Here is a 25,466-nt window from a genome sequence, read left to right on the forward strand (position 1 = left end):
ATTATGATCCTGTCTTCACCCTATTTAACTTCATATGCAATGAAATATGTTTATCAAATCAACACTGCTAGGAATTTCTAAGGTAATTATCTGTATCATTTATATCATTTACATATACCCTTTATATCAATTTTACATTTAAAATCAGTTAGTGGAATTTATAGGATCATAAAATTCCTTGTTTGTCTTTGACACGAAGAGACAACACACTTTTCCCTCCACTCCCCCACCCCTGCCATGCCAACAATACCCCCACTTCAAAGAACAAACCTCTGTCTTTTTCTTCTTCACTTTCAAAACTTTCTCTTCCATCATGTCGTGGACTAGATGGAGAACTGTAACTCTCTGAAGATGTTTCTCCACATGTGTCATGGCCAGAGCCAATGTCCAAATTCACATCTAAAAATAAAAATACTATTTAAAAAAATCATGCTAAGTCATTTTAAATAAATTCTACGTTGAACCATTAGAAATTAATTTTAGCTATATTTTCTTCTGTTTCCCTACAACCATGTAAAAAATCTTGTCCTTGATCTAGATGAAAACTGATTATTAAATTACAGTTTTAATGGAAAATATTTAATATATTCTTAAAACAATGGACAGAATGAGTCAATCTTACTGACTTCAAAGAAAAAAAGAGTTAAGGTTCTTTGTAGGGTCTGTCCAATAATATCACTTTGAGCTACCTTCTAAATCTAGATATTTTAACTTCTCAGAGCTTGCTGAAAAATTCATTCTTTAAAAGAACTCAAGATGCCTATTCAATTAAAATTACTTGGTTCGAGTATTTAAGAGAATAAAACGCTTCCCATCTAGTAGATAGAGTAGCCCCGTGAGTTCTGCCCCAAGAGGAAGCCTACACTGAGGTAGTGTGAGGTGGTGCACAGGACCTGCCATGACCAACTAGTCGTATCTGTTTTGAACACATAAGGAGGGACTATAGATATATCTAGTATTGGACAAGAGATACAAACTGGATTTTTTCCTACGTGGCCCTGACTTAGGAAAATATTCTGTTATGTCTGTAAACCCAGTAGCTAGCACACTTCTGCCTTACAGCAAGCATTCAATATACGTTTGGTGTATAAATCCCCAAATAAGGGATTCCAGAGGGTTCTTAAGAACTATAGATTAGCGAATCATTTCTATGGCAACTGGTAGAACCAGTAAAAGAAAATGGGTATTAATTGCCTGGGCAATATATGTGTCAGAGAAAAGACACAATTTGTATAATGAGCAATTCAGGTGACCAACCTGTGGCTTTTGGCTGGGATAAACTTACAACACTGTCAACACTGTTAATCATGACCTAGATTAGCCCAGCCACTCAAATGTTGGATGAATATTGAAGAAAAATAAAGTCATTAGGAATGCTGCTGCTGCTGAATTCCTTCTGAGTAACAAATGTCAAACTGCCAAGGGAAAACTGCACATCTTATGAGGCTACAAGGAAAGTGGCAGAGGAGTTCCATGGGCAGGTAATATTTTTACAGAAAAGTAACCTGGAGGATACTCATTCAGTACTAGGCCATGAATACAAGTCATAAGGTGACTAAAGGGATGTGAGTCAACACCAATGGCTGCTTGAAGACAATCTAATGGGTCATGGTGGCCAAACAAGTTGTCATTAAATTGGACTGATGATGAAACCTATAGAACTTGCATGGAAGTCTTGCATATAAATATTTCAACCAGCATATAACAAAATGAACAATCCGAGAATCAAAGATTCAACAGGATATTCTCAAACTAGAAATGAACTGAAAAGGAACCTCCCAGGTAGCGCCCACCAAAACTCAAGACAGTGAAACTAAGTAGGCATTTTCAAACTTCAAAGAGCAAATTTTATAATATGCTTTTTAGAAAGCAGCTATCTCTCCAAATGGCATAATTTGCAAAACTATTTTCTTTACACTGTAAAAGCTGGTGAATAGTCTAATCACCAATTGCCATATACTAAACTGTAGCTCCAAAGAACTGAATATATAAATCTAAATCTATACTAAACATAATCTTTTGATGAGTCAGAAGGTGCTTCAGAATTGTGTGGTAACTTAACATTTATAATCACAAATTATGTGATCCTCTAGAGATTCAGGGGGTGTGGAAAGTGAAGATAAACCAATTATGCCAAAGGATACTCCACAAATTGGCCTTTTAAAAAGAGACACAAACTTGAAATTTTTTTGTCATGTCTCAAATGATAAAGGGTCCATAACAAAGATGACAAAAGCAAAATTTAAAACATAAGCTACTATTCTAACACTAAAAATACTGGTTATTGGTAACTATAAACCACAGAAGTCTGTTACAGAGTTAGGAACCATTTAGATAAATCACAGGCGATAAAACAACGTATTTCATGTGGGAAATTAAAGGAAGCTGGAGACCTTTAGATTATTCTAAATCTTTTACAAGAAACTGAGAGATCAACCATTTCATCATTTCCCCCTAAACTTTCTGGTGCCACAATTGGCAACAGAAGAAATCGGGTGGAAGAAACACTGGGCAATAAACTAAAATGATGATGAACATTCTTTTTCTTTTGAGATGGAGTGTCATTCTGTCACCCCAGCTGGAGTGCAGTGGCTCAATCTCAGCTCACTGCAACCATCACCTCCTGGGTTCAAGCGATTCTCCTGCCTCAGTCTTCCGAGTAGCTGGGACTACAGTTGGATGCCACCACATCCGGCAAATTTTTATATTTTTAGTAGAGACAGGGTTTCACCATGGTGCCAGGCTGGTCTCGAACTCCTGACCTCGAGTGACCCACCAGCCCTGGCCTCCCAAAGTGTTGGGATTACGGGCGTGAGCCACTGCACCCAGCCATGGTGAGCATTCTTAATTATGAGCTAATATGCACCTCTTTAGAAGAGAGACAGAAAGCTTCGGTTTTAAAAGAAAAGACGCTCCAAGAACACAGACAACTGACGGCACTGACTGTCCTGACAGGAGCCAGCATGGAGGAGGGCTGGGAGCCATCTCTTTTCCTTTTGAAATCCTGAGTTATATAAATGTATTATTACTCAAAACAGAAGTGAAAATTTAAGTTTAATAATAAATTTTTAAAAAGTAAAACAATACAAATCTTAAGCTAGAATGTATTATTTAAAGATCCAAACAAACTGCTAATCAGAAAGACTCAGTATTTTCAGCTTCAAGACAGTGTCTCTCCAATTTATGATATGAGCTGTTTCCCCGTACAAAAAACCCTTAGGCATGTATTGAGTTACTGAATGCTTAAAGGCAACGATTCCTTGGTGCCTTAATATTTCAAAGGGAAATTAACACACAGACGGGTTTTTAAGTTGGAATTGGCATACATCAGCGGTGCATTTGACATCAATGAGACAAGCTGTACAAAGAATGTTACAACATGGTGACATATATAGAGGAGAAAATAGATGAACTTAAGTATGTTGAGGTTGCTATTTTCATAATACTTGAAATTTAAGGAAAAATACGAATAAGTTTGTGATGCTGTTACAAAATTTTTGTTTTGTTTTGTTTTGTTTTGTTTTACTTTTTTTTTTTTAAGAGACGTGCTCTTGCTGGGTTGCCCAGGCTGGAATGCAGTGGCTATTCACAGGCGCGATCCCACTATTGATCAGCACGGGAGTTTTGACCTGCTCCATTTCCAACCTGGGCCGGTTCAGCCCTCCTTAGGCAACCTGGTGGTTCCCCGCTCCTGGGAGGTCACCATATTGATGCCAAACTTAGTGCGGACACCCGATTGGCACTACAGCCCAGAACTCCTGGGCTGAAGTGATCCTCCCACCTCAGCCTCCTGAGTACCTGGGACTACAGGCAGGCGCCACCGTGCCCGGCATACAAAGTTCTTAATAACCTATACAATGTATGTTTCCCTCTAATTTATTAGAACAGGGAAAAGGAACAAAATTGCTGCACTGAACACCTAGGCACTTGGTACTAGGAAAATGCTCTTCATATCTTTTTACACGTAATTCTTACAATCTGCTGAGACAGGCATTACTCCTGTTTTACAAATGAGCAAACAAAGGCTTCAGAGAGGTCACATGCCTAAGAAACTGGTGGAGCACCACACTCAAACCCACAGCTGTCTCTGACCAAAGTCCACGTGCTTCTCCTCTGGAAATAGGCTAACATGGAAAGAACAGTTGCAAACTTCTTTAGTGAGCAGTAGTTCCCAAATACTGTGAGATAAGAGACAGAGAGATTTTGGGGAGGGCAGGAATTTCATTCAGAAAATGGTACTTTAGAAAACAAATATGGCAGCAGCATGGAAAATGAACTAGAAAGACAAAGAACAGAACAGGGAGGGCTGGCAGAGTCAATCTCCAAATGTCCACCTACAGATTTCTGTCTTCCTTATTTGGCTTCTTCCTCCTCCTCCATTAAGCTGCCATCACCATCAGGGGGAACTTCAGAGAGAGTAAAGTGTAGCAAGATCCTTCTATAGACAAGATGGGTTTTATCCATGTCATTTTCCCCATAGTTCCAATGATTCAATGAGTTGGCCAGGTGTTTTAATGTTATTTATTTGAGACAGACTTCTGCTCGTTTCCCAGGCTGGAGTACAATGGCATCATGTCGTTTCACTGCAACCTCTGCCTCCCAGGTTCAAGCTATTCTCCTGCCTCAGCCTCCCGGGTAGCTGGGATTACAGGTGGCTGACACCACTACTAGCTAATTTTTGTATTTTTAGTAGAGATGAGGTTTCATCATGTTGGTCAGGCTAGTCTCGAGCTCCTAACCTAAGGTGATCCACCCGCCTTGGCCTCCCAAAGTGCTGGGATTACAGGCATGAGCCACTGCATCTGGCCCAGATCATTTTAGATTCAAAAGGTAACCATTTTTCTTTTATCACTATTCAGTCTTTCTATACAAATATATAGTTTAAAAATATACTCAAACTTTTAAGAAATATATTCTGGTTATTCATATTACATCACAACAGAATGTACTAACATTAGAATAACATTTAAATTAAAATATCATATTTGTGGGATCATTAAATAAATGTGTCAGGGCATCCAGGGATAAAATGTTCTCCTAGAGGTCTGTGTGCTCTTATTCTTTTTTAATAGTTACAATTAATAGCAAAGATAAACAAAATATGAAAAGTAATCAATGAAGCTGCAGAAGGGCATTTCTCAAACCAAATGAACCTTGAACCCAAAAATAAAGGGACCTTAAAATAATGGTGGGTAAATGGAAGCCATATAAATCTAGTATAACAAAAATTTGAGGGTTGACGTTCCCCTAAAGCCTCATAAAACTTCATAAAGGATGGTTATTAAATCATGAAGAAGTCAACAGTATTCTAAAAAATGACTTTACATAGGAACACTCTCATGAGTGGCTGGCAAAGCTGAAGGAGAGCTCCCGAATGGCCTTGGGACCTGTCTCCTGAGTCGAGACTGGCTGGAGAAGGACAACCTGGGGGACTGCTGCTGCCAGAAGGGAGGGGCGGGTGAGAATAACTGAGGCAAAGGCAATGTTCACCCCCATGGCTGGGTGTCTTCTCTAAATTAACTCTATGGATTTCAGAACTATTTAATTTGGAAATAGCTATATATATCAACAAGGTAAAATTGCAAGGTAAAATTATAGTATTAGGATTTGACACAACAGCTCAATACCTATTAATACAGTAAGTATCATGCTGAGTATATTTAGGTGAGGGGTATTTGAAAGAAAAACAACCTTCTTACCTTTCACAGTACCACCATGGGCGTGCTGAGGAGTGGAGAGTCTAATACCATTTATTCTACTATTCAATCTGTTGTCAGTTTTCTTAATTTTCTCCCTAAACCAAATGAACATATTGCCAACATTTTTATAAAGTTATCTACCAAACACACTCAGTACAGTACTGATAAAATTCCCTTCAAGACTTTTTAAATTTTTTTAGTAAGGAATAATCTAAATACAATTAAGAGTCGCCCTTCAGTGTAGAGTTGTAAGAATTTTACCCCTCCAAACTGAACGCAGTATTTGACAGTAGCTTTATTTTTATCATCTGCATATATTAGTATTTTGAACCAAAATAGTTAAACCAGAATTAAAAATATAAAGAAAACTAACTAAAAAAATACTATGTTGTATACTATTATAAACTAAACATGCTTATTATCAAAGGCTATGTGCTCTCTTTCCTTACCAATCTCTACTACTGGCAACATTACATTGAACCTACTTTTCTGTTTGTGGCTTTCCTTTCTTCTTATTTATTGAAGATAAACTCCGTTTTTCAGCGGAATGCTAGTAGAAAGAATAAAAAGACAAATCAGAAAAAAGCTAAACCATATTGATGTTTTTACTCTGATAGTAAACATTAATATGATATATTCCCAGTTGTATATTCTAACAAGTGTTGATTTCCAACCTATTTTTGAAGTTTCCCACTTGAACCACTAAAAAAATTTACGTATTCTGTGACAAATACATGAATAGTTTGCTCATGATTCATACAGTACTATTTTCTATTTTTCCTTTAAAATGAACCTACATTCTGTTTGACTATAAAATGAAACACAATCAAGTAACTGGTATTTGCTGTCGGTTTACTACTATTCTCTTAAAACACAATCTGATAAAACTGTCAACACATAATTATGTCAACTCTAAGAAAAGAGGGTGCAGGCACTGAAGTAGGGAAAGTAAACTCAGATAGGCTTTGAAAATAGGACATTAATTATTACTGAAACTATTTATGGTTTCTCAGAATATGCTTTAATGCATAAAAACACATTCCAAGAAGAGTTGACATTTGGAACTGAGTGTTGGCCAGAGACAACATGGGGTTAACAAATCTATTTTCTAGAGAGAAGTTTCATTCCATACTTGTAACATATACATAGGGACCTCCCCTCATATCTGTGAGGCCATACAATACTAAACATACTTAAGAGCATTCTGCTCTCTGATCACACCCAAATCTTAAGAAAGCAAACATCCCCTAATGCATTCTCAAGTGTCGGTAAACTGATTCAACTATTCATGAAGAAAGGTCAGTTGGAAAATTTACATCACAAATAGCAAGAGAGTGATTGAAATGTGAATCCTTCTTTCAATTTTTTCAAGAGCAAAAAATTTTGGCATAAAAATCTAACGTACATCTTCTTAGAATAAACAGTGAAGGTATTATTTTTTTAATTTTTATTGTTTTAAATTTATTTTATTTTTTAGTCAGGGTCTCACTCTCTTGCGCAGGCAGAAGTGAAGTGGTGTAATCATGGCTCACAGTAGCCTTGAACTCCTGGGCTCAGGTGATCCTTCTGGCTCAGCCTCCCAAGTAGCTAAGACTACAGGTGTGCACCACCACACTCAGCTAATTTTTAAATTTTTTAGAGAGACAGGGTCTCACTATGTTGCCCATGGTGGTCAAATGTGTGGCCTCAAGCAATCCTCCTATCTTGGTCTTCTAAAGTGCTGGGATTAGAAGTGACCCATGGTGCCTGGTGAGGTGTCATAAAGTGTACTAATTTTACACAAGCAATAAAAGTAATCTAAATATGTATCTTTCAGGTCTCAAAAGAGCTTAGCTCATATATAAGTATAAAGTCTAATACTTAAACATTCCTGCATTTCTTCTTACCAGATATACTGTCTGACTGAAAGCTCACAGAACTTAATTTTTTTCTTGTAGAGTAGCAATGCTTTAACTATATAGCTGCAAAACAAACTCCCCACACACCTGTTCAGCTGAGGTCACACAGTGCTCTGGGTGCTGAATGGCAGTACAGCTTTGCTTCCTCCAATCCACAATCCCATTCTGTTCAGAATATTGCATGGTAAGCCCATCCAAAGGAGAACAACTCGTACCAATCGTGCTGCCAAAGAAAAGGTTATGAAAGTGTGAAAATCTGTCCTCAATAATAAACTGCTATTTCATGTCAATAAAGAAGTTACAGTAAGCCTTTCTTCACTATATTAGTTTCTTCATGGAATGCCTAGTGACAGGTCTAAGAAAAAACAAGTATATTATGAGAAATAAACCATTACACATCTATTTATCATTAATACCTATCTCTAAAAAGAGTAGTAACAGCTGCACATTCTTTTAGATGCTATGTGATGGTGATCATTATACACTGCTGACAGTCGGGACAGAGAGGCTTACACAACCCTGCATCTTGAGAGCACTGCTGTCCTGAGTACTTAAGTAACTGGGCACATGAAGGGAGGGATAATGAGAACAAAAACCAAAAGAAACAGACAAGAGAAAGAGGCCCAAACAGAATCCAGATAATAAACTTATTGGACCCGGACTTTCAGGTAACAGCGCTTAACTTGGTCAGCAAATACAAGATTGAGGATTTTGGAAGAGAAATGTGGAGAACACAAAAAATTTAAATTCTAGAACTATAAAATAAACTAACATTACCAAGTCAACAAATGGGAAATAGATGGAAAAAGTAGTGAAGGGGAGATGAAGAAAATCAATGAAGAAGAAATTTGGTCAGAAGAAAACAGATTAAAGCACTGAGAGTGAAAAAAATATGAAAAACAAAAAAGGCTTAAAAGACATGGGACATGATGAAACACCTAACATACAAGGATTTGGAGTTTTGGAAGAGGGAGCAAGAGAAAAGTGGAGAAGAAATATTTCAAGAGGTAAGAGCTAGGAGTTTTCTAAAATCAAAAGACATCAAGCTACAGATTCAAGGAGAATTCATGCAAAGGAAGCTAGGAAAACCGCTGAAAACCAGACAACGACAAAATCTTAAAAGCAATCAGAGAGAAATGCACATGATCTTCAAAAGAGCAGTGGTAAGACTGACTGAAACTCTGGATGCCAAATGACTTAAGTGTGAGTTCTTCTCAAACGCAGAATCCAGAGTAATAGCGTTTATTTAGGAAGTGATCCTAAAAAGCAGGAGCAAGGGAGTGGAGAGAATAAAATGGCAAAGGACTGCAATGAAGAGTCCACAGTGGAGGCTGGAAGCAACAGAGGACCCAAGCCTCTGGGCCCTCCCAGAACGACAGACCCAAAGGATGGAGGCAGCTTCCTGTGGATGCAGCAAAGGTCCTGAGGCAGGAAGTGGAAAGTCTCACAGTGCGTACTCGAGGAGCAGAGCACCAACGTGGTATGAGTCAGAAATCACACAGATGATTTTATGTCATCTGCAGGAGAAACTGGAGGTGAGCGGAGAGAATAAGATGCAAGGAAATAAAGGGAGAACCTAGAAGATGAGGAAGGTATACTTTCAAAAAGCTCACGGAAAATAACTGCCCAATTAGAATCCCACATGTGACAAAAGTATCTTTTAAAAATGAAGGCAAAATAAACATTTGTTTCCAAATAAAAATTAAGTGCATTCATCACTGGCAGATTGAGTATAGGAAATATGCAAGTGGGCTTCAATTGGAAGGAAAACAATCATAGGTGGATGTTCAGAGACACACGAAGGAATCAGTATCTACATGAACACTGCGAAAAGGTTTCATGGGGCTTAAAATTGTAACACTGAATTAAAATGCCTGACAGCCATGGCTTACAAGTTAGGGGGAAATAAATGAAGTTACAGTAATCTAAGGTCTTCAAATTGCTTAGGAACAGTATAAGCACAAATTAATATCCAACTTTAATGAGTCAAAGATATATAATATCAAGGCTAGTAGAAAAAACAAAACAAAAACAGCCCAAAAGGAGGCAAAAAAAAAAGTGAGAAAAGGAAACAGAAAGAATAGAGAAATAAATATCAAAATGACAGAATTATAGCCAAATACATCAGGAGTTTAGTTAAATGTTACAACAATTTTAAAATGTGCCAAGGCACTTTTTGTTTTTGAAACAGGACACCTACTTCACAATGGGACTTTTCCCAGCATGCTTCTTGTGGATTATGGCATGTTGCAATACATCTAGAAGAGAGGAAAAAGTAACTTATTACACAAAATGCTGCAGCAAAAACCAACAGAAGGATGCTACTAGTTTGCATGATCGTAACCACTGGTGACAGCTGTATGAAGCACTTCTAAGCATTTCTCAATGTAGAAGTTATCTTGAAGCCTTTTCAAAAACACAGTATACTCTGAATTACCTTTTATATCCTCTCAAAAGTTTTCCACCTAACAGCAAATCAATCTTGTTTAAAACTAGGAAAGTCTAATATGAGTATGTCCGTATAAAACTAAAACATCCAATTTCAGATAGAACTCTTTTTTAACCATTAAAAAATGAAGAGTTTCAAACAGTCAAACACGTATCTATTACTATAACAAACACCCATGTATACCACCTTCTAGACTTCTCTGTATTTCCCTCTAAGGAAAAATATCACACAGGTATGAATGAAGGTCTTCCTCCATTCCAGTCCCCTTCATCCCTCCACAGAGGCTAACTAGTACCTTACTTGTTCAAACATTCTAGTACAAGTATTTACTTTATCCATACATGTGTGCTAATAAACACATATAGGTGTTACAGGCTTCAATATACAACTGTCCTTCATTATTTGCATATAATCTATGCACACCTCCTGTATACTTTAAATCATCTCTATATTACTAATAATACCTAATAAAATGTAGATGCTATGTAAATAGTTGTTATGCTGTATTGTTTAGAGAAAAACGACAAGAAAAAGAGTCTGTACATGTACAGATGCAATTTTCCCCCCAAATATTTTCAGCCCACAGTTGGTTAAACCCAACAATGCAGAGATGGAGACCCAACTGCACTATAAATATCCTTTATATTAATTACTACCTAGCACAAAGACGTAATTTATTTAAACTTTACTAACATTTGAAATGTTCAGGCAATTTCCTGGTGTTTGCCCTTGCAAACAATGCTGCCTCAAGGATCTGTGCCCATGTCCTCTTTTGCATGTGTGTAACAATTTTCATAGATGCAGAATTGCTGGACAACAGCGTATAATTATCTCCAACTTCATTTCACAGTGTCAAATTTCTGTCCAAAATAGTTGCGTCAATTTATATCCCCATCAGCAGTGCCTGAGCGTTCCCACTGCTTCATATCCTTGATGTCAGACTTCAAAATGTTTTGTCAATCTGCTGAGCGTGAGATGACACCTGTTTCCATCTGTATTTTCCTGACTACCAGTGAGGCTGCACACTGTGTAACAGCTGTTTACGTTTCCTCATCTAACAATCACCTATTTATGTCTTTCACCTATATTTCTGTTGGGCTGATTGTCTCATTGTCTTTTCAGGAAGATCCTTCCATAGTCTGGATATAGTCTTAACTATAAATATCCTGCAAACATCATCTCCCAGGTGTATGGTTCCTTTTGTCATATGGAAGCACTAATTTAGATTAGTAAGATCTCTACTGTGGTCATGCTCTACTTTGTTCAAAAAAGGCTTCTCCTCCCAAATTAACATTTAAAAGTTTAAATTTTACATTTTACATATAAGTTGTTACTCACTTGACTGTCTTCTGCATGATGTAATTAGGAATCTAATTCTACGTAATTTTTCATATGGAAAGTCAATTGTCTAACAGCATTTACTGAACAGTCTATTCTTTCTCCACTTATTTGTAATGCAACCTCTGTCACATTCCAATTCCTGTATGTCAGTTTCCCCACTCCTTAATCTGTTCTACCCATGAGCTATGAGCAGGCAGAATGATTTACGCTAGTGAATCTACATTTACCTTCTTCTTGACTTGAAGCTTCAGAGCTGTCTTCTTTTAAGTGTTCTAATATCTTAGAAGTCTTCAGAGAGGATTGTAAGGTATCTGCAGGAAGTATTCAATACTATTAACTTTTTAGAAAAATTAAAATCAAGAAAACAAATATAATTATTGTTTTTTTTTTAACCCAAGGAAAACGAATGGAGGGTAAATGGTGAAGAAAATATGGCTACTAATGAGAAGGCAAGAAGACACAGCCCAAAGCACTGGACTGTGAGCAGGAACCTTAATCAAGGAGCCAGCTGTACCCTGAAGAGCGAATGACCTAGGCAAGTCATTTCATATCTGTCAGCCCCAGTGTGCTCATGTGCAAAATGAGGAAATAAAGTAGAAAGATGCTTCTCAAACACCTGTGGTGTGGTAAAGATTTTTTATTTTTTTAATCTTTAGTTTGTTGTGGATGTTTTGTAAAATACAATAAAATAATGTTGTGGTAATGTCAAATTGCTAATCTCTCAGTGTCTGCCCTCAATTTCTGTTCTCGTATTACAGGCCAGTAAGAAGCAATTTATGGACCAGCACTGGCCCATGCAACACATTTTGGATTACTTCCCCATAAAATACAGGCCAGGACTCCAGAGTTCAACATCTTAACTCATTCAGGACTTTAGCATTGTTTTTTTTTTCAGTGCCAGTTGTCAGGATATGAAGTGATGCTCTCTGTCCCAGGGAATAAAAAGGTAAAGCTACCAAATTTTCAAAAAAGAAAATAAAAACAAAGCAAAACCCAATAGTGTATGCAAATAAACCTTTACAACAGTATATTCACTGGTGAAACAACTCAGATATGCATGAACATTAGGCTGATGAGATTTCCCACAATCTCAAGTGCTGTACTTTCATACAGTGTTTTAATTTTACAATCTGGTAGATTTTAAAACAAAATCTACCAACCTCTTTAGTACTGCTCATGTAATTTAAATGCTGCCACGCCCTCAAGATGAGTTTATTATTTATATATGTACTCCTCAGTTGGGTGAGTTTTCCTGAGCAGCCTGTTCATCTAAACTAAGAGTTTAACTTTGTGCTTCAATTCAATGCCTTTTTGAAATGAAACAGATGCTACTGATACATGTTCAATAAAAGGCACTTACATTTGGCTCAGAGAGAAATCACTGATGGTTAAATCTACATAGCTCCAGAACGATCAGGATTCTCTTTAATAAATACTGTTGCTACCATTCAGACATAAATTTAAACATGAAGTTGTGCATCTTGTCTTGGTCAACTAGTCATAAAGAGTCACATTTTTAATTCTGACTGATAATTATGTTAGCATGTAACACACTTAATTAGAGAAACTTTCAAGGTTAGCCTGTGTAACAGGCAATCATACTATTCTTTGACCTCTTTCCCCCACCTCAAATTGAGAAAATACGTGTTTTTCTTTCCCCTTTAAATACAGGAAAATATGACTGCTGAAAGCAGAGGGACAGTTTTAAAGAAGAAAAATGTTCCTTGCCATAGTAGCTATGCCTGGAGTTTAGCAGAAATTCTGCTAAAGGACACACCAATGTTCCTGACAAAATATCTGTAAAAGGCAGGCTGAAGGAGATATGTACAAAATTAAAAGACAGACAGTGGTGAAAGTTGAAGCACGAGGACAAAATTCAACATACAGAACATAAGAAAAACTCCCAAAGCTTCATGGAAGAGGTGATGTTTCAGCTGGGCCTTAAAACAGGTGGGATTTTAATGGGCTATGACAAAAGGATGGGTGTTCAAGTAAGGGTACAAACGCGCAAAGACACCAGGCAGGCAACGGCTGGGTGTGCTGGGAGACAGAGCACAAGGAGCAGAAGGAAGCTCCCGGGAGGTCACAGTGGGGCCTGAATTTCAGACCAAGCAGGAATTTAACACGCTTATCCTTGTGATAATCCAGGGATAGATTAGAGTAGGAAACTAGAATCTGAGGGTTTCCTTTGATAGTCCTGCATGAAAGAAAGGCCTAACTGTAAACGAAGGGATGGTAAGGAAGGGACATAAAGGAAGACATTCTTTGTCTGGCATGGGTTGTCCTTTCCGCGACTGAAAACGGAGAGGCAGAGTGAGAAGAATAAGGCTGTTTTCTGCCTGATCAGTTGGCTGGAAAGATCAATTGGGAACAGGTGAGAGGAGGAAGGCACACAAGATCATACCCCAGCACGCGGCGCTATAAGGTCTCCAGCCGATGAGGGAACAGTTCTGCCAAAGAAATGAAGGACTGGCCACACCCCAAAGTCTAGAGAGACTCAGACCTTACCTTGGAATCAGTCTGCTCTATTAGCTTTTATACATGACTTTGTTTACAACTGCCATGTAAAATTCATTAAAAATGACAAATAATTATATGTCACTATTCCTTAACCTTAACTAAAATGACAAACCTACACAAAATGACATGGTAAAGCAACAAAATCCAATAAAGAAAAATATTTCCACAGAAGGATAGAGGATGCTTACTGAGACTGTGTAGGGAGTCTGACGATATGGACTGAAAGAAGCTGTGTACTTTCTGACTCTGTAGAAAAGCTTGTGATGAACTTGAAAATAGCTGCCTGTATATAAAAAGAAAAGAGATTTGTTAATTTCAGGTAATATAAATCCACAAGAAGCTTGGTTTCAATTACAGGGCAGACTTAAGTGGCAATTTAATTCAGGTATGGGAAAATATTTTTCCTATAGAAAAGAATATTATTTTCTAATGTATTTCCTATAGGAAGAAGTCAGTAAAATTTAATAAAACTCATCTGGAAGAAGCAACTAAATAGATCCATTTTTAATTTTGTATAATCTAATGGTAAGGTTTCAATTTTGACCCAAAAATGTATTATTTCAGCCTCTGTCCAAGTGGTCCAACAGCCACCCTTCTGTTGAAAAAAAAACAACTGCAATTTCTTTACTCTTCTTCACAGGTGTTCTTCTCCTTATTTGGCTGTACTTTTGTTTTTTTTTATTTTTTATTTTTTTGAGACAGAGTTTTGCTCCTATTGCCCAGGCTAGAGTGCAATGGCTTGATTTCAGTTCACTGCAACCTCTGCCTCCCTGGGTTCAAGTGATTTCTCCTGTCTCAGCCTCTCAAGTAGCTGGGATTACAGGCATGTGCCATCACACCCAGCTAATTTTGTATTTTTTAGTAGAGGCAGGGTTTCACCATGTTGGTCACGCTAGTGTCTCCTGACCTCAGGTAAGCCACCCACCTTGGCCTCCCAAAGTGCTGGGATTACAGGCATGAGCCACAGCACCCAGCCTTTGGCTGTACTATTAAAGGACCTTCTCACACTCTCAAAGTGGGAGGTTGGGAAGTCTGGGATGCTAACAGCCTTGGAAAATATGGAACAGTCAATTATGTAGTTATCACATATCATACACGTATTACTACAACCTAAGGCACCACTGACTGATGATTCGTGTTGAATGTGTACCATGCCATGAGACCAAGTTATCTCTGAAACCCAGCTTTCCCCATATTTTATTAATGTAATTAAAAGACTTCAGCTGGAGGTCTTTCTGACAGTGGTACCTGTAAAAGGGGTCTTGGGCATACAGTTAGAGCAGAATCTCCTAGGAAGTTTACTTTGGATTTGAATACCAGTTCAACCACTTATAAGCTAAAGCACCCTAAACAAGCTAGTTAGCCTTTCACCTTCCAATTTCTCAAGGTTACGAGAATCAAACAGTACACGTAGATAAACTGTCACCCTACCCATTACTTAGACCCTCAACATACAAATTATTTTGAACACTTTTGATTGCTCATTTTAAATTTTAATTCTTAATTTCTCCCCCCAAAGGTTTTTGATCTATCATTCAGATTAACTATAAAATCATTAACATACCAACAGATGACTCTTATGGGCCAAAGCTGCCTTGTATATTATGCAAAATTGCTTCTTGGTATTCCAGTGTGGAAGTAAACAATCAATAAGAAGACATGGGTGAAATGAAGAGAGGAAAGAACTGAGCTCTGAATTCAGGAGCAAATCTGGATTTCCAGGTCTGAACATATTACATAACGCTGACACTAAAATCCGAAGGCAGTGGTGGAACCCACACCCAGTCACGTTAGAAACCAATTGGTCAAAAGCACAGGCACACCTTCAGCCCAAGGCCTAAGTCCCAAGGGACAGCCCAGATATAACTCCAAATACTATGTAGACATCCACTACAGGAACACTGAGTATTACATTTAAACCACAAATGAGATAAAGGCAGGGGAACTAAATCAGTATACAAACTAAAGTCAAGGTTCATTAATGAGTAACTACAAGATGGCAATTATACCGATATTAAAAAATCAAAGTAGCCACAAACTACTTGATAAATAAGAAAAACAAGATTACATTTTGACATGATAGAAATCTTCCAACCACAAATGCACATTTCATGCCATATTTTTGTTTTCCTAACCTACAGCATATTTGAGACTAAATACAGTGTGTTCTGTACCAACCAATCTCTGTTGTCACTTATAAACTTATTTCCTATTTCTGTTTCCTTTCTTCCCTCTTTTATAATTGCTACACTTCTGAGACACAAATAATGACCTACTAATTTAAAATCCACAAACTGAGAAGGAAGAGTCCTGACACGGTGTTGAGGCCACAGGCTAGCCATTTGGGAAAAGATACGAATCCCTACCATACTCCTCACATCAAAATCAATTACAAATGAATCCAAGATTTTTTTTAAAGGAAGTATTAGAAGAAAATATATTTTAAAAAATATTTTTTGAAATATATTTCAAATATGTTTTCAAACATATCTTTGAAAAGGTCTTTCTAAGCCTGACACAAAACCCTGAAACCACAAGAGAAAAGATCAATAAATTTGACCACATAAAAATTTAAAACACCTGTATGGTCAAGAAGTAATCGCAAGCAAGGTTCTTTCCTTTATTTAACAACTAACTCTTCTAATCAGTGACACCAATAATGCGAAGAAAGGACTGAAAAGGCCATTCACAGGGAGGCGGCTAAAGCCACTCAAACACAAACTGAAATCAGACTTTCTTTCTGAGATGAGCAAAGAAGAGTAATTGAGAATGTTTTGTGTCTGCTTAGGTGGGAGATACAAGTATGAGGCGTCAGAGGATATAAAGTGTTGCTACCATTTTAGAAATAATTTGAAAATATTACATACTAAAAATACATGTAACTTCTGACCAATTACAGTATTTCTATAAATTATCTTACAGATAAATATGTACCCATATGTGTTAAGAATATATACCTCCTGGAGATGATTGCTTGAGCCTAGGAGTTTGAGATAAGCTTGGGCAACAGCGAGGTCCTGTCTCAAAAAAAAATTAATAAAAATAAAAAGTAAAAAATTAAATAATCATATACCTGGACATTGCAGTTTAAAAATATTTAGAAACCACTAAAATGGACATAAACTATGTAGATTAATTTAATAATGGTTCAGCTAAAAAGGAATCAAAGCAGCCATCTTTTTATATATACAGATGTGTTACGACATCCCAATACATTTAAAGAAGTGGCAGGAAAGTATTAATACATATAAAATACTTCCATTTGGACAGTAAAGGAAATATATATACCTAAATCGAAGGGCATGTACACGCACAGAAAATTTTGGAAAAGTTAGGCTACTTTAGCTACTAAATTTGGAGAATGGAAAATTGGGAAATTTTCACAATACACACCTCTGCATTCTTCACAATTAGCTTTAATAACATCTTCACAGTAAAAACGTTTAGAAAACACACAGATACAGACATGTACAAGAGGCCAAGTATGATCACTGCTGAAGAGAATCCTAAAAGCCTTAACAAGCAGTCACCCATACACTTCTTTTTCTTTTGAGATGAAGTCTTGCTCTTGTCGCCCAGGCTGGAATGCAATGGCACGATCTCAGCTCACTGCAACCTCCGCCTCCCGGGCTCAAGCGATTCTCCTGCCTTAGCCTCCCGAGCAGCTGGGATTACAGGTGCCTGCCACCACACCTGGCTAATTTTTGTACTTTTAGTAGAGTCAGGGTTTTCCCATGTTGGCTAGGCTGGTCTCGAACTCCTGACCTCAGGTGATTCGCCCCCGTCGGCCTCACAAGGTGCTGGGATTACAGGCGTGAGCCACTGAATCTGCCTTTTTTTTTTTTTTAAAAGAGATACTCTGTTGCCCAGGCTGGAGTTCAGTAGTGCTATCACAGCTCACTTTGGCCTCAAGCTCTCGGGCTCAAGTGATCCTCCCACCGCAGCCTCTGAAGTAGCTGAGCCTACAGGTGTACACCACTACATCTGGCTAATTTTTTAAATTTTTGTTGTGCAGATGGGGTTTCACATTGCCCAGGCTGCTGGCCTTAAGCAATCCTCCTGTCTTGGCTTCCCAAAGTGCTGTGACTACAGGCATGAACCACTGTGCCCAGACACTTACTTTTTAATTGGGGTCTTAGCTGAGAGCTATTTTTTTGAAAATGGCTCCTTCTGGAAATAGTTAATTTTTTCCTTCTGAAAATCTCAAACTTATAAATACAGTACAAAGAATTTTTTCCTAAAACATAAATACCTGATGTAATGGCCAACTCCTGGGAAGATTATCAGTATTTCCTACGATCTCCTACCAACAGTATCAGGAGATTAACACTAACCAATTTTTATCTTCTATTCCTCAGATCCCATTTAAGTTTTGCCAATTGACCCCAAAATGTCCTTTTCATATCAAAGCTCCAGTTCAGCATCCGGCGCCACACTCAGCTGTCACACCTAAGAGGACAGGCCAGGTATACTTTCTGTGGAGGTTTGTCTGGGGCTTCCCTGCAATTAGATTCCTGGCAAGAACAAAGGAGTGGGGCTGTGTGCTTCTGCTGCAGCCTGTCTCCTGGAGGAGATGGAGATGCTGACTGCCCACGAAGGACACATTCACTTCAGCTGATTACAATGGCGTATCTCAAGGCTTCTCCACTCTAAAGTTACTTTCTCCCTTTATGATTAACAAGCATTATTCTGGTAAATGACTTTGATGCTAATAGTAAATAGCCTATTCCTCATTCAATTTATTCACTTATTTATTTCAACATGGACTGACAGTTTCCTGTTTTATGCAATGTACTGTTATTTGTCCTGATGTTTTATTTACCCCAGATTTGACCACTGAAGCCCATCAAGCTGGCTCTGTGTACTTCTGACAAAACTGTATCATTCTTTGAGGACATCAGGTTTTCTGGCACACAGGCTCATCTTGTACTTTTCCTTCCCCAGCCCTGAAATCAGCTTTTCAAAACTTCAAGATGCTCTAGTTCCTTTTAGTGGAGAATCACATACAGAAGTGAGGATCTGGGCACAGGTGTGCCCCTGCTACTGGGATGTTGCTACTTCCAGACCCTTTCAATGAACAGAGCTAGGAAATGTGTATTACACATATGCACCCATATCCATTTCTATATCTGCACATATACTGGATATCATGAATTCACACCAATGACTTCAATTCCAATCAGACACTCTAAGGATTAGGGTTCAATCTGGTTTTGTTGTTTTTCATAGGATAACTCCTTTTTCCGAAGAAAGAAACCTGGTTCTCACTGTCCTGAATATATTTACGCAGCTGTTCAGTGATGGCCAGTTGGGCCATCACTCCACAAATCTGGCTTCTCCACCCTTTGAGCTCTGAGACACGGGCCAAGCCTCCCACCACCATCGCCCAAGGGGAAATAGCTTCCTCACCCCATACAGGTCCCCTTCTCCAGTCCATCAGGGCACATCCTTGCATCCTGATGCTGATGTCTACCTTGCTTTGCCTCACTGAGTGGCTTTAGAACATAACTGGTCAGAAGGGACAGGGAAAAAAACAGGAGCCAGCAATGACTTTTGAAACATGACAGTCATACAAAGAATGCAGTCAATGGTATTACTAAACCTTGAACTACATAGTTCAGCATATCTCCTAGAATACACAGGCATCAAGGTTTTTTTTTTAAGACGGGGTCTGGCTCTGTCATCCAGTATGGAGTGCAGTGTCACTATCACAGTTCTCTGCAGCCTCAAACTCCTGGGCTTAAGTGTGATCCTCTGGTCTCAGCCTCCTGAGTAGCTGGACCTACAGGTGCCACATACCTGGCTAATTTTTAAGATTTTTTTGTAGAGACGGAGTCTCATTATGATGCCCAGGCTGGTCTAAACTTCTGGCCTCAAATGATCTTCCAGCCTCAGTCTCCCAAAGTGCTGGGATTATGGGCATGAGCTACAGCGGCCGGCCCTCTCCCTTTCTCTAAACCTTTCCCCTGTTCCCTCTGAGATTCCCCAAATATGCCAGACTCTGTGCACGCAGCCTGTATCTCCTTATTTCTAATACAATCTGGCCAGCCCCTGGGCTCCAGCTGTGCTCACTGCCACTCAGCTGGAAGGTGCTCCTCTCCCTGCAGTCTCCTGGCATGTATGCACCTGCACTCCCTTGACCCTGCCACTCATCCGCTCTGAGTCAACTGGACCTGGTCTGTGTCACCCACCAACCTTAGGTCACTCTTCCATGCTTAAATTCAGTTTTGGTCCTGGCATCACTGTCTCTTCCACTCCAAATCTTCTGTCATGCTGGAGGCCTACATGGCCACATGGGTGTCTGCAGGGGTGCCCCACCTGACACATGACCACTGGGTGTCTGCAGGGGTTGCCCCAACTGACACTAGGCTCTTTGTTTGGGTGCCTTTTCCCCAGTGACTTCCTCCAATTCCTATCTTGCATTTTACTTCCACTGTTACACCCTGGATCTTGTTGTACAATGAAAACACTCTCCCCCTCCCAGATTTCTGCTTGTCTCCGCTGGGGAGCAAACACTCATCCCCTTCTTTTCAGCCCTGCCCATCCCGAGAATACTCACTGGTCCCAATTGCCTACTCAGGATGGGGGCTGTAGCAGTCAATGACACACACCTCTGCTCTCCCTCGGGAAGTCAGCTTCCCAAACTGGGCCACCCCAGGTTTAGAAGGCAGACGACAGGCTGTCTTACTTAAGCCCTGACCCCAAGTCACATAGGCTCCAGCACTGCTTTTATGTAATGTACTTATTAATAACTGCAAATTTCCAGTAAAACAGCATGTTTCCTTGGCCATTATTCCTGAATTTATCTCCCTTCTACAGGGAAGCCCTCAGAGAGATGAGTGCCACAACTGCCAAAACCATATGCTGACCTCCTGTCACCTCCAGATCCAGTCACCCAGATGCCTCCGCTGCCATCCCAACGAGATTCTGGCTGCTTAATTACCCAATTACTCCCATGGCGCCTGTTTTCCAAGCACAATTCATTCCCCTCTATCAGACTCACCTATTTTCACTTCCTAGTCCAGCTTAGATCTAATAACTGTCCATCATTTGTTAAAAATGGAACATTTTCCCCCAAATTCCCTTGTTTCATTGTCTTCTTGTCACATCCAAGAAAGCCTCATCCAGGACAAATACAACCACCTGCTTTCCTGACACTTGGACCCGAGCTGCCAGGAAAGAGTTAAAAAAAAAATTCACACAACAGGACAGACCAATACCATGATAATTTATTGATCTTTAATCTCAAATGGACTCCACACCTTGCCCAGCTCACTTTCCTTCATCAGGTTGTTCTCCAGATCTCCACACAACCATTTTACTTCCCCTCTACTCTCAAGCATGTGATCTCACACCCTTAATCTACCCATTCTTAAGCAAACCTCTTAAGAGAAAATACAAGACATTAATTGGGCAAAAGATGCCTCAACTTCCCATCACAAAACAAATATATTTCCCTACAAACACACTCATCCCGCCTCCACAGGGCCCTTGTGCCACCAGTGACACGCCTTGCCTGCGTCTTCAATTTCTTCCTCTGTGAGCACACGGGAGGCTCCAAGAACTAATCTAAGATCATCTCACCTACGCCAGTCTTTTCCAACAGCCCATCAACCTCGTGAAGGCAAAACCTTGACCTCTGGCAGGACCATGGCTCCAAGAGAGCAATGGCCATGAAGAGCACGTACTGGGAAGCAAGGCTGCCCTTCACTCTCCCACCCACCAGCCCAGGCACTTGACAACTTTAAAAAAACAAAACATCTCACCAAAGTGGAGCTCTTGGACACAGGCCTCTTTCAATAAGTATTTTATGAAAAATATAAGAGGCTTTATTCAATGTCTGCATATTTCAGAAATAACTAAATTTTATGATAGCAGAGACCTGAAGAGTACAATGATGAAACTAGTTTGATACCTTTTACTATGAGCCTAGACCAAAATAGCATAAGGATAACATGTCCATTTTATAAAGAACACCAGAGAAAGAATCTCTATGATCCTCCACCTGAAGACCCCATTTGGAGCAGCCCTTTGTCCTGTCCGTACACTGCTATGATAGGCGTCGGGTAAATCATTACCTTAGGATGGGCTCCAGGTCAGGATGTCGCCGTTCTTCCCTCTTCAAGGAACCCTGATTCAGGGCTCTTAAGATGGTCTTGTCAAAAGTCTCTGAAGACAGTTCCTTTGGAAGCTAGAAAAGAAAAACCACAATATCCAATGTTAAGTTTCTCACTTACTAGTAAATATGTTACAAGTCAGATGCATAAAATGAAGACTAATGCCTCCTGCTTATTATTTTCCCAAAAGTAGTTTGTTTTCCAAATCTTCATAACACCTGACCCCATACTGAAGTAGCATAGACCTTTCCTACTAGGAAATGCACCATCTTCTCATCATGGCTCCTGATCAGCTCCTGATCACCTCAGGGCTCCCCAAGGTGCAGGGCAACCCACAGCATTCAACACATTCCCGCGGCACGAGGACGCCTGCATGGACCTCACACTCTGGCTCCACATGCCACAATGACGCCCATACTAAGGTTCTTGAGTTAAGCTAAAGATGCTGTTCTGCAGAGCTGGTACTATTTTTACCCTGGAAGAGTATTCCAAGGAGTGTTATTTCTGCCTTTGTACTTATCACTTTTGAGCCTCCTGTTTTACGTTTTACTTTCAGGCAATGTCAGACCAGCAGTGCTATGCAGCAAATAAAGAACAGAATATGAGAGACAGGTGAGAACCCTCAATATTACTCATTTAGATAAAAAGCACACACTGGAAGTGCCTCAAGTGATTGAGGTGACCTCAGAACAATGTGCTAGAAACCACACAAAAAAAAGCAACACTTGGCCAAGAAAAGTTTTAAATTTAAAACAAAATTTAACCAGTTTACTTTAAAAAATTCCTAGTAAACTGATTATTCATAAACCAACTTTCCAAGTCTTTAAAGAATTCAGTTTTAACTAATCTGTGCTGTTACTGGCACTTTCACTAAAATTCAGAGTAGAACCATTAACAGTATCTGAGAAGCCACAGAAATAAAAAATCTATACAAATGGTTGATTTACATATTAAGCTTTGAGAAGACCAAAGCAAATTTTCTTTTGAAAAGTAAGTATTTTCAAGCCGGGCACGGTGGCTCACGCCTGTAATCCCAGCACTTTGGGAGGCCGAGGCAGGTGGATCATGAGGTCAGGAGTGTGAGACCAGCCTGACCAACAGAGCAAAACTCCGTCTCTACTACAAATATAAAAATAAGCCTGGTGTGGTGGCGTGCACCTATAATCCTAGCTACTCAGGAGGCTGAGGCAGAAAAATGGCTTGAACCCGGGAGGCAGAGGCTTCAATGAGCCGAGATTGTGCCACTGCACTCCAGCCTTGGTGACAGAGCAAGACTACACACAAAAAAAAAAAAGGGAGAGAAAAAAAAGAAAAGTGAGTCTTTTGAGTCAATTCAGAAATGAGCAATTTAGCAAAGGCAGCATAAAGCACTCCTCACTGTGGACACAGTAGATGGCAGAATCAAGATGCTCTGTCAGAATGAAGTCCCTTCTGGTCAGATGAAAGGCTCTGTCAGCATTCTACACATTCACTGTGGAAATCATGCCCTCTGACCAGCAACGGGAGAAATGAGGTCTGAATCTACTCATTTTCTTTCCTTTTCTTTTTTTGAATAGTTAAGAATTTTGCTCTGTAATTCAGGGTGGAGTGCAGTGGCGTGGTCTCAGCTCAGTGCAACCTCTGCCTCCTGGGTTCATGTGATTCTCCTGCCTCAGTCTCCAGAGTAGCTGGGAGGGGCGCGCCACCATGCCTGGCTAATTTTTTTGTATTTTTAGTAGAGAACAGGGTTTCACCATGTTGGTTAGGCTGATCTTGAACTCCTGACCTCAGGTGATCCACCAGCCTTGGCCTCCCATAATGCTGGGATTACAGGCATGAGTCACTACACCTGGCTCTATTTTCCAAAGAAATTACTCATTTCAATATTTATATTTTGATATTAGCATTTTAATAGACTTACAACACCACACATATATCATACTACCCATTTTAAACACAATTTATACTGAATATCTATGCACAGTCAAAGAAAACCTGTGTCAGTGAAGAACTCTATTTCAACCGCCAAATCCCTGATGGTTCTACTCAATACGGAAGGCAACAGTATATAAATATTCACAATTCAGTGACATTGTTCACGTTCCTGGGCAGACTGCAGGTATATAGTCATCAGTATGTACAAACTGATTTATTTTCAAGTGGTTTTTATCTTCAATTTCCAGGGCCTATTTGCAGTCCTAAAGAAAGGCTCATTTGCTAAAAAAAATATATACATACAGCTTTAAATCATGTCTTTTTTATTCTAGTCACATGTTTCAAATTATCTCACCTTTCAATCCTAGTTCTAGCACACCCAGCCTCCTACCTCCAGAGCTCCAGCTCAGTTTCAGAACAAGCTCAGAGGAATGAAAGATTTTCGTACTGAGCTATTACAAAAGTTGCTCTCTAAATACACTGAGACCAACTGAGAATGTAATGTTTGTGGCAAACCTTGTTCATTCATTCATTCAGCAAGCTTTTAAATTCCTACTGTGCCCCAGGCACTGTTTCAGGAACCCTCAATACTGCAGTGAAGGAAGAAACAAAAACCCTGGCTGCAGAGAACAGACATTCTGATCATGAGAAATGCCATCTGTAATTGCTAAGAAGAAAAACAAAACAGGGAGCCAGGCATGATGGCTCATGCCTATAATCCCAGCACATTGGGAGGCGCCAAGGTGGGTGGATTGATTGAGCTCAGGAGTTCAAGACCAGCCTGGGCAAAACTCTGTCTCTACTAAAAATACAAAAATTAGCTGGGTATGGTGGTACACGCCTGTAATCCCAGCTACCTGGGAGGCTAAGGCATGAGAACAACTTGAACCAGCGAGTCACTACACTCCAGCCTGGGTGACAGAGCAAGACTCTGTCTCAAAAGAAAAGACAAAAAACCCCCACAAAAACAGCCAAAGAGGGCCAGAATGTAGAGGACAGAGGCTGCTATTTGTATGGGAAAAAAGGACTTGAAATACTGACCTCCAAATCACATTTCCACATTACAGCAAGCTAGAAGTACAGGTCAATAGAGTCTACAGAGGAAAAAGGGTGTTCATATGTACACATTGTCAAAAGGACACATTTTGCTCCTGAACTTTTTTTTGAGACTGAGTCTTGCTCTTGTCACCCAGGCTGGAGTGCAATGGCGTGATCTCAGTTCAAGTGATTCTCCTGCCTCAGCCTCCTGAGTAGCTGGGATTACAGGCGCTTGCCACCATGCCCGGCTAATTTTTAGCAGAAACAGGGTTTCACCACGTTGGTCAGGCTGATTTTGAACTCCTGTCCTCAGGTGATCCACCTGCCTCAGCCTTCCAGAGTGCTGGAATTACAGGCGTGAGCCACTGTGCCCGGCTGCTCCTGAACTTTTGTAGTTGATGTTAAAAGGAAAGTAAAAGGGAAAAAAGGATATGGTAAACTTGGAAGGGTATCACACAATATGCAGTACGTTTCCAGAAGTACACAACGT

The 25,466-nt window shown here is 39.5% G+C and overlaps 1 protein-coding gene across 3 annotated transcripts in view; it reads right to left on the reverse strand.

Annotated features, from left to right (window-relative positions):
* The window catches only part of ZCCHC2 (zinc finger CCHC-type containing 2), a 63,658-nt gene that overhangs the window by 13,624 nt on the left and 24,568 nt on the right, over window positions 1–25,466 (reverse strand). For all 3 annotated transcript variants that reach the window (XM_064379057.1, XM_012446447.3, XM_064379058.1), the window contains 8 exons: window positions 21,986–22,098; window positions 14,096–14,190; window positions 11,615–11,698; window positions 9,798–9,855; window positions 7,685–7,820; window positions 6,185–6,249; window positions 5,700–5,794; window positions 271–399 (listed from right to left, as the gene is read on the reverse strand). In XM_064379057.1, the coding sequence (XP_064235127.1) occupies window positions 271–399; window positions 5,700–5,794; window positions 6,185–6,249; window positions 7,685–7,820; window positions 9,798–9,855; window positions 11,615–11,698; window positions 14,096–14,190; window positions 21,986–22,098 (775 nt within the window). The remainder of the gene's footprint in view (window positions 1–270; window positions 400–5,699; window positions 5,795–6,184; window positions 6,250–7,684; window positions 7,821–9,797; window positions 9,856–11,614; window positions 11,699–14,095; window positions 14,191–21,985; window positions 22,099–25,466) is intronic.

Source organism: Aotus nancymaae, unplaced genomic scaffold, assembly GCF_030222135.1.
Source record: "Aotus nancymaae isolate 86718 unplaced genomic scaffold, 86718_ANA_hifiasm-v0.15.2.pri h1tg000020l, whole genome shotgun sequence".
NCBI lineage: Eukaryota > Metazoa > Chordata > Mammalia > Primates > Aotidae > Aotus > Aotus nancymaae.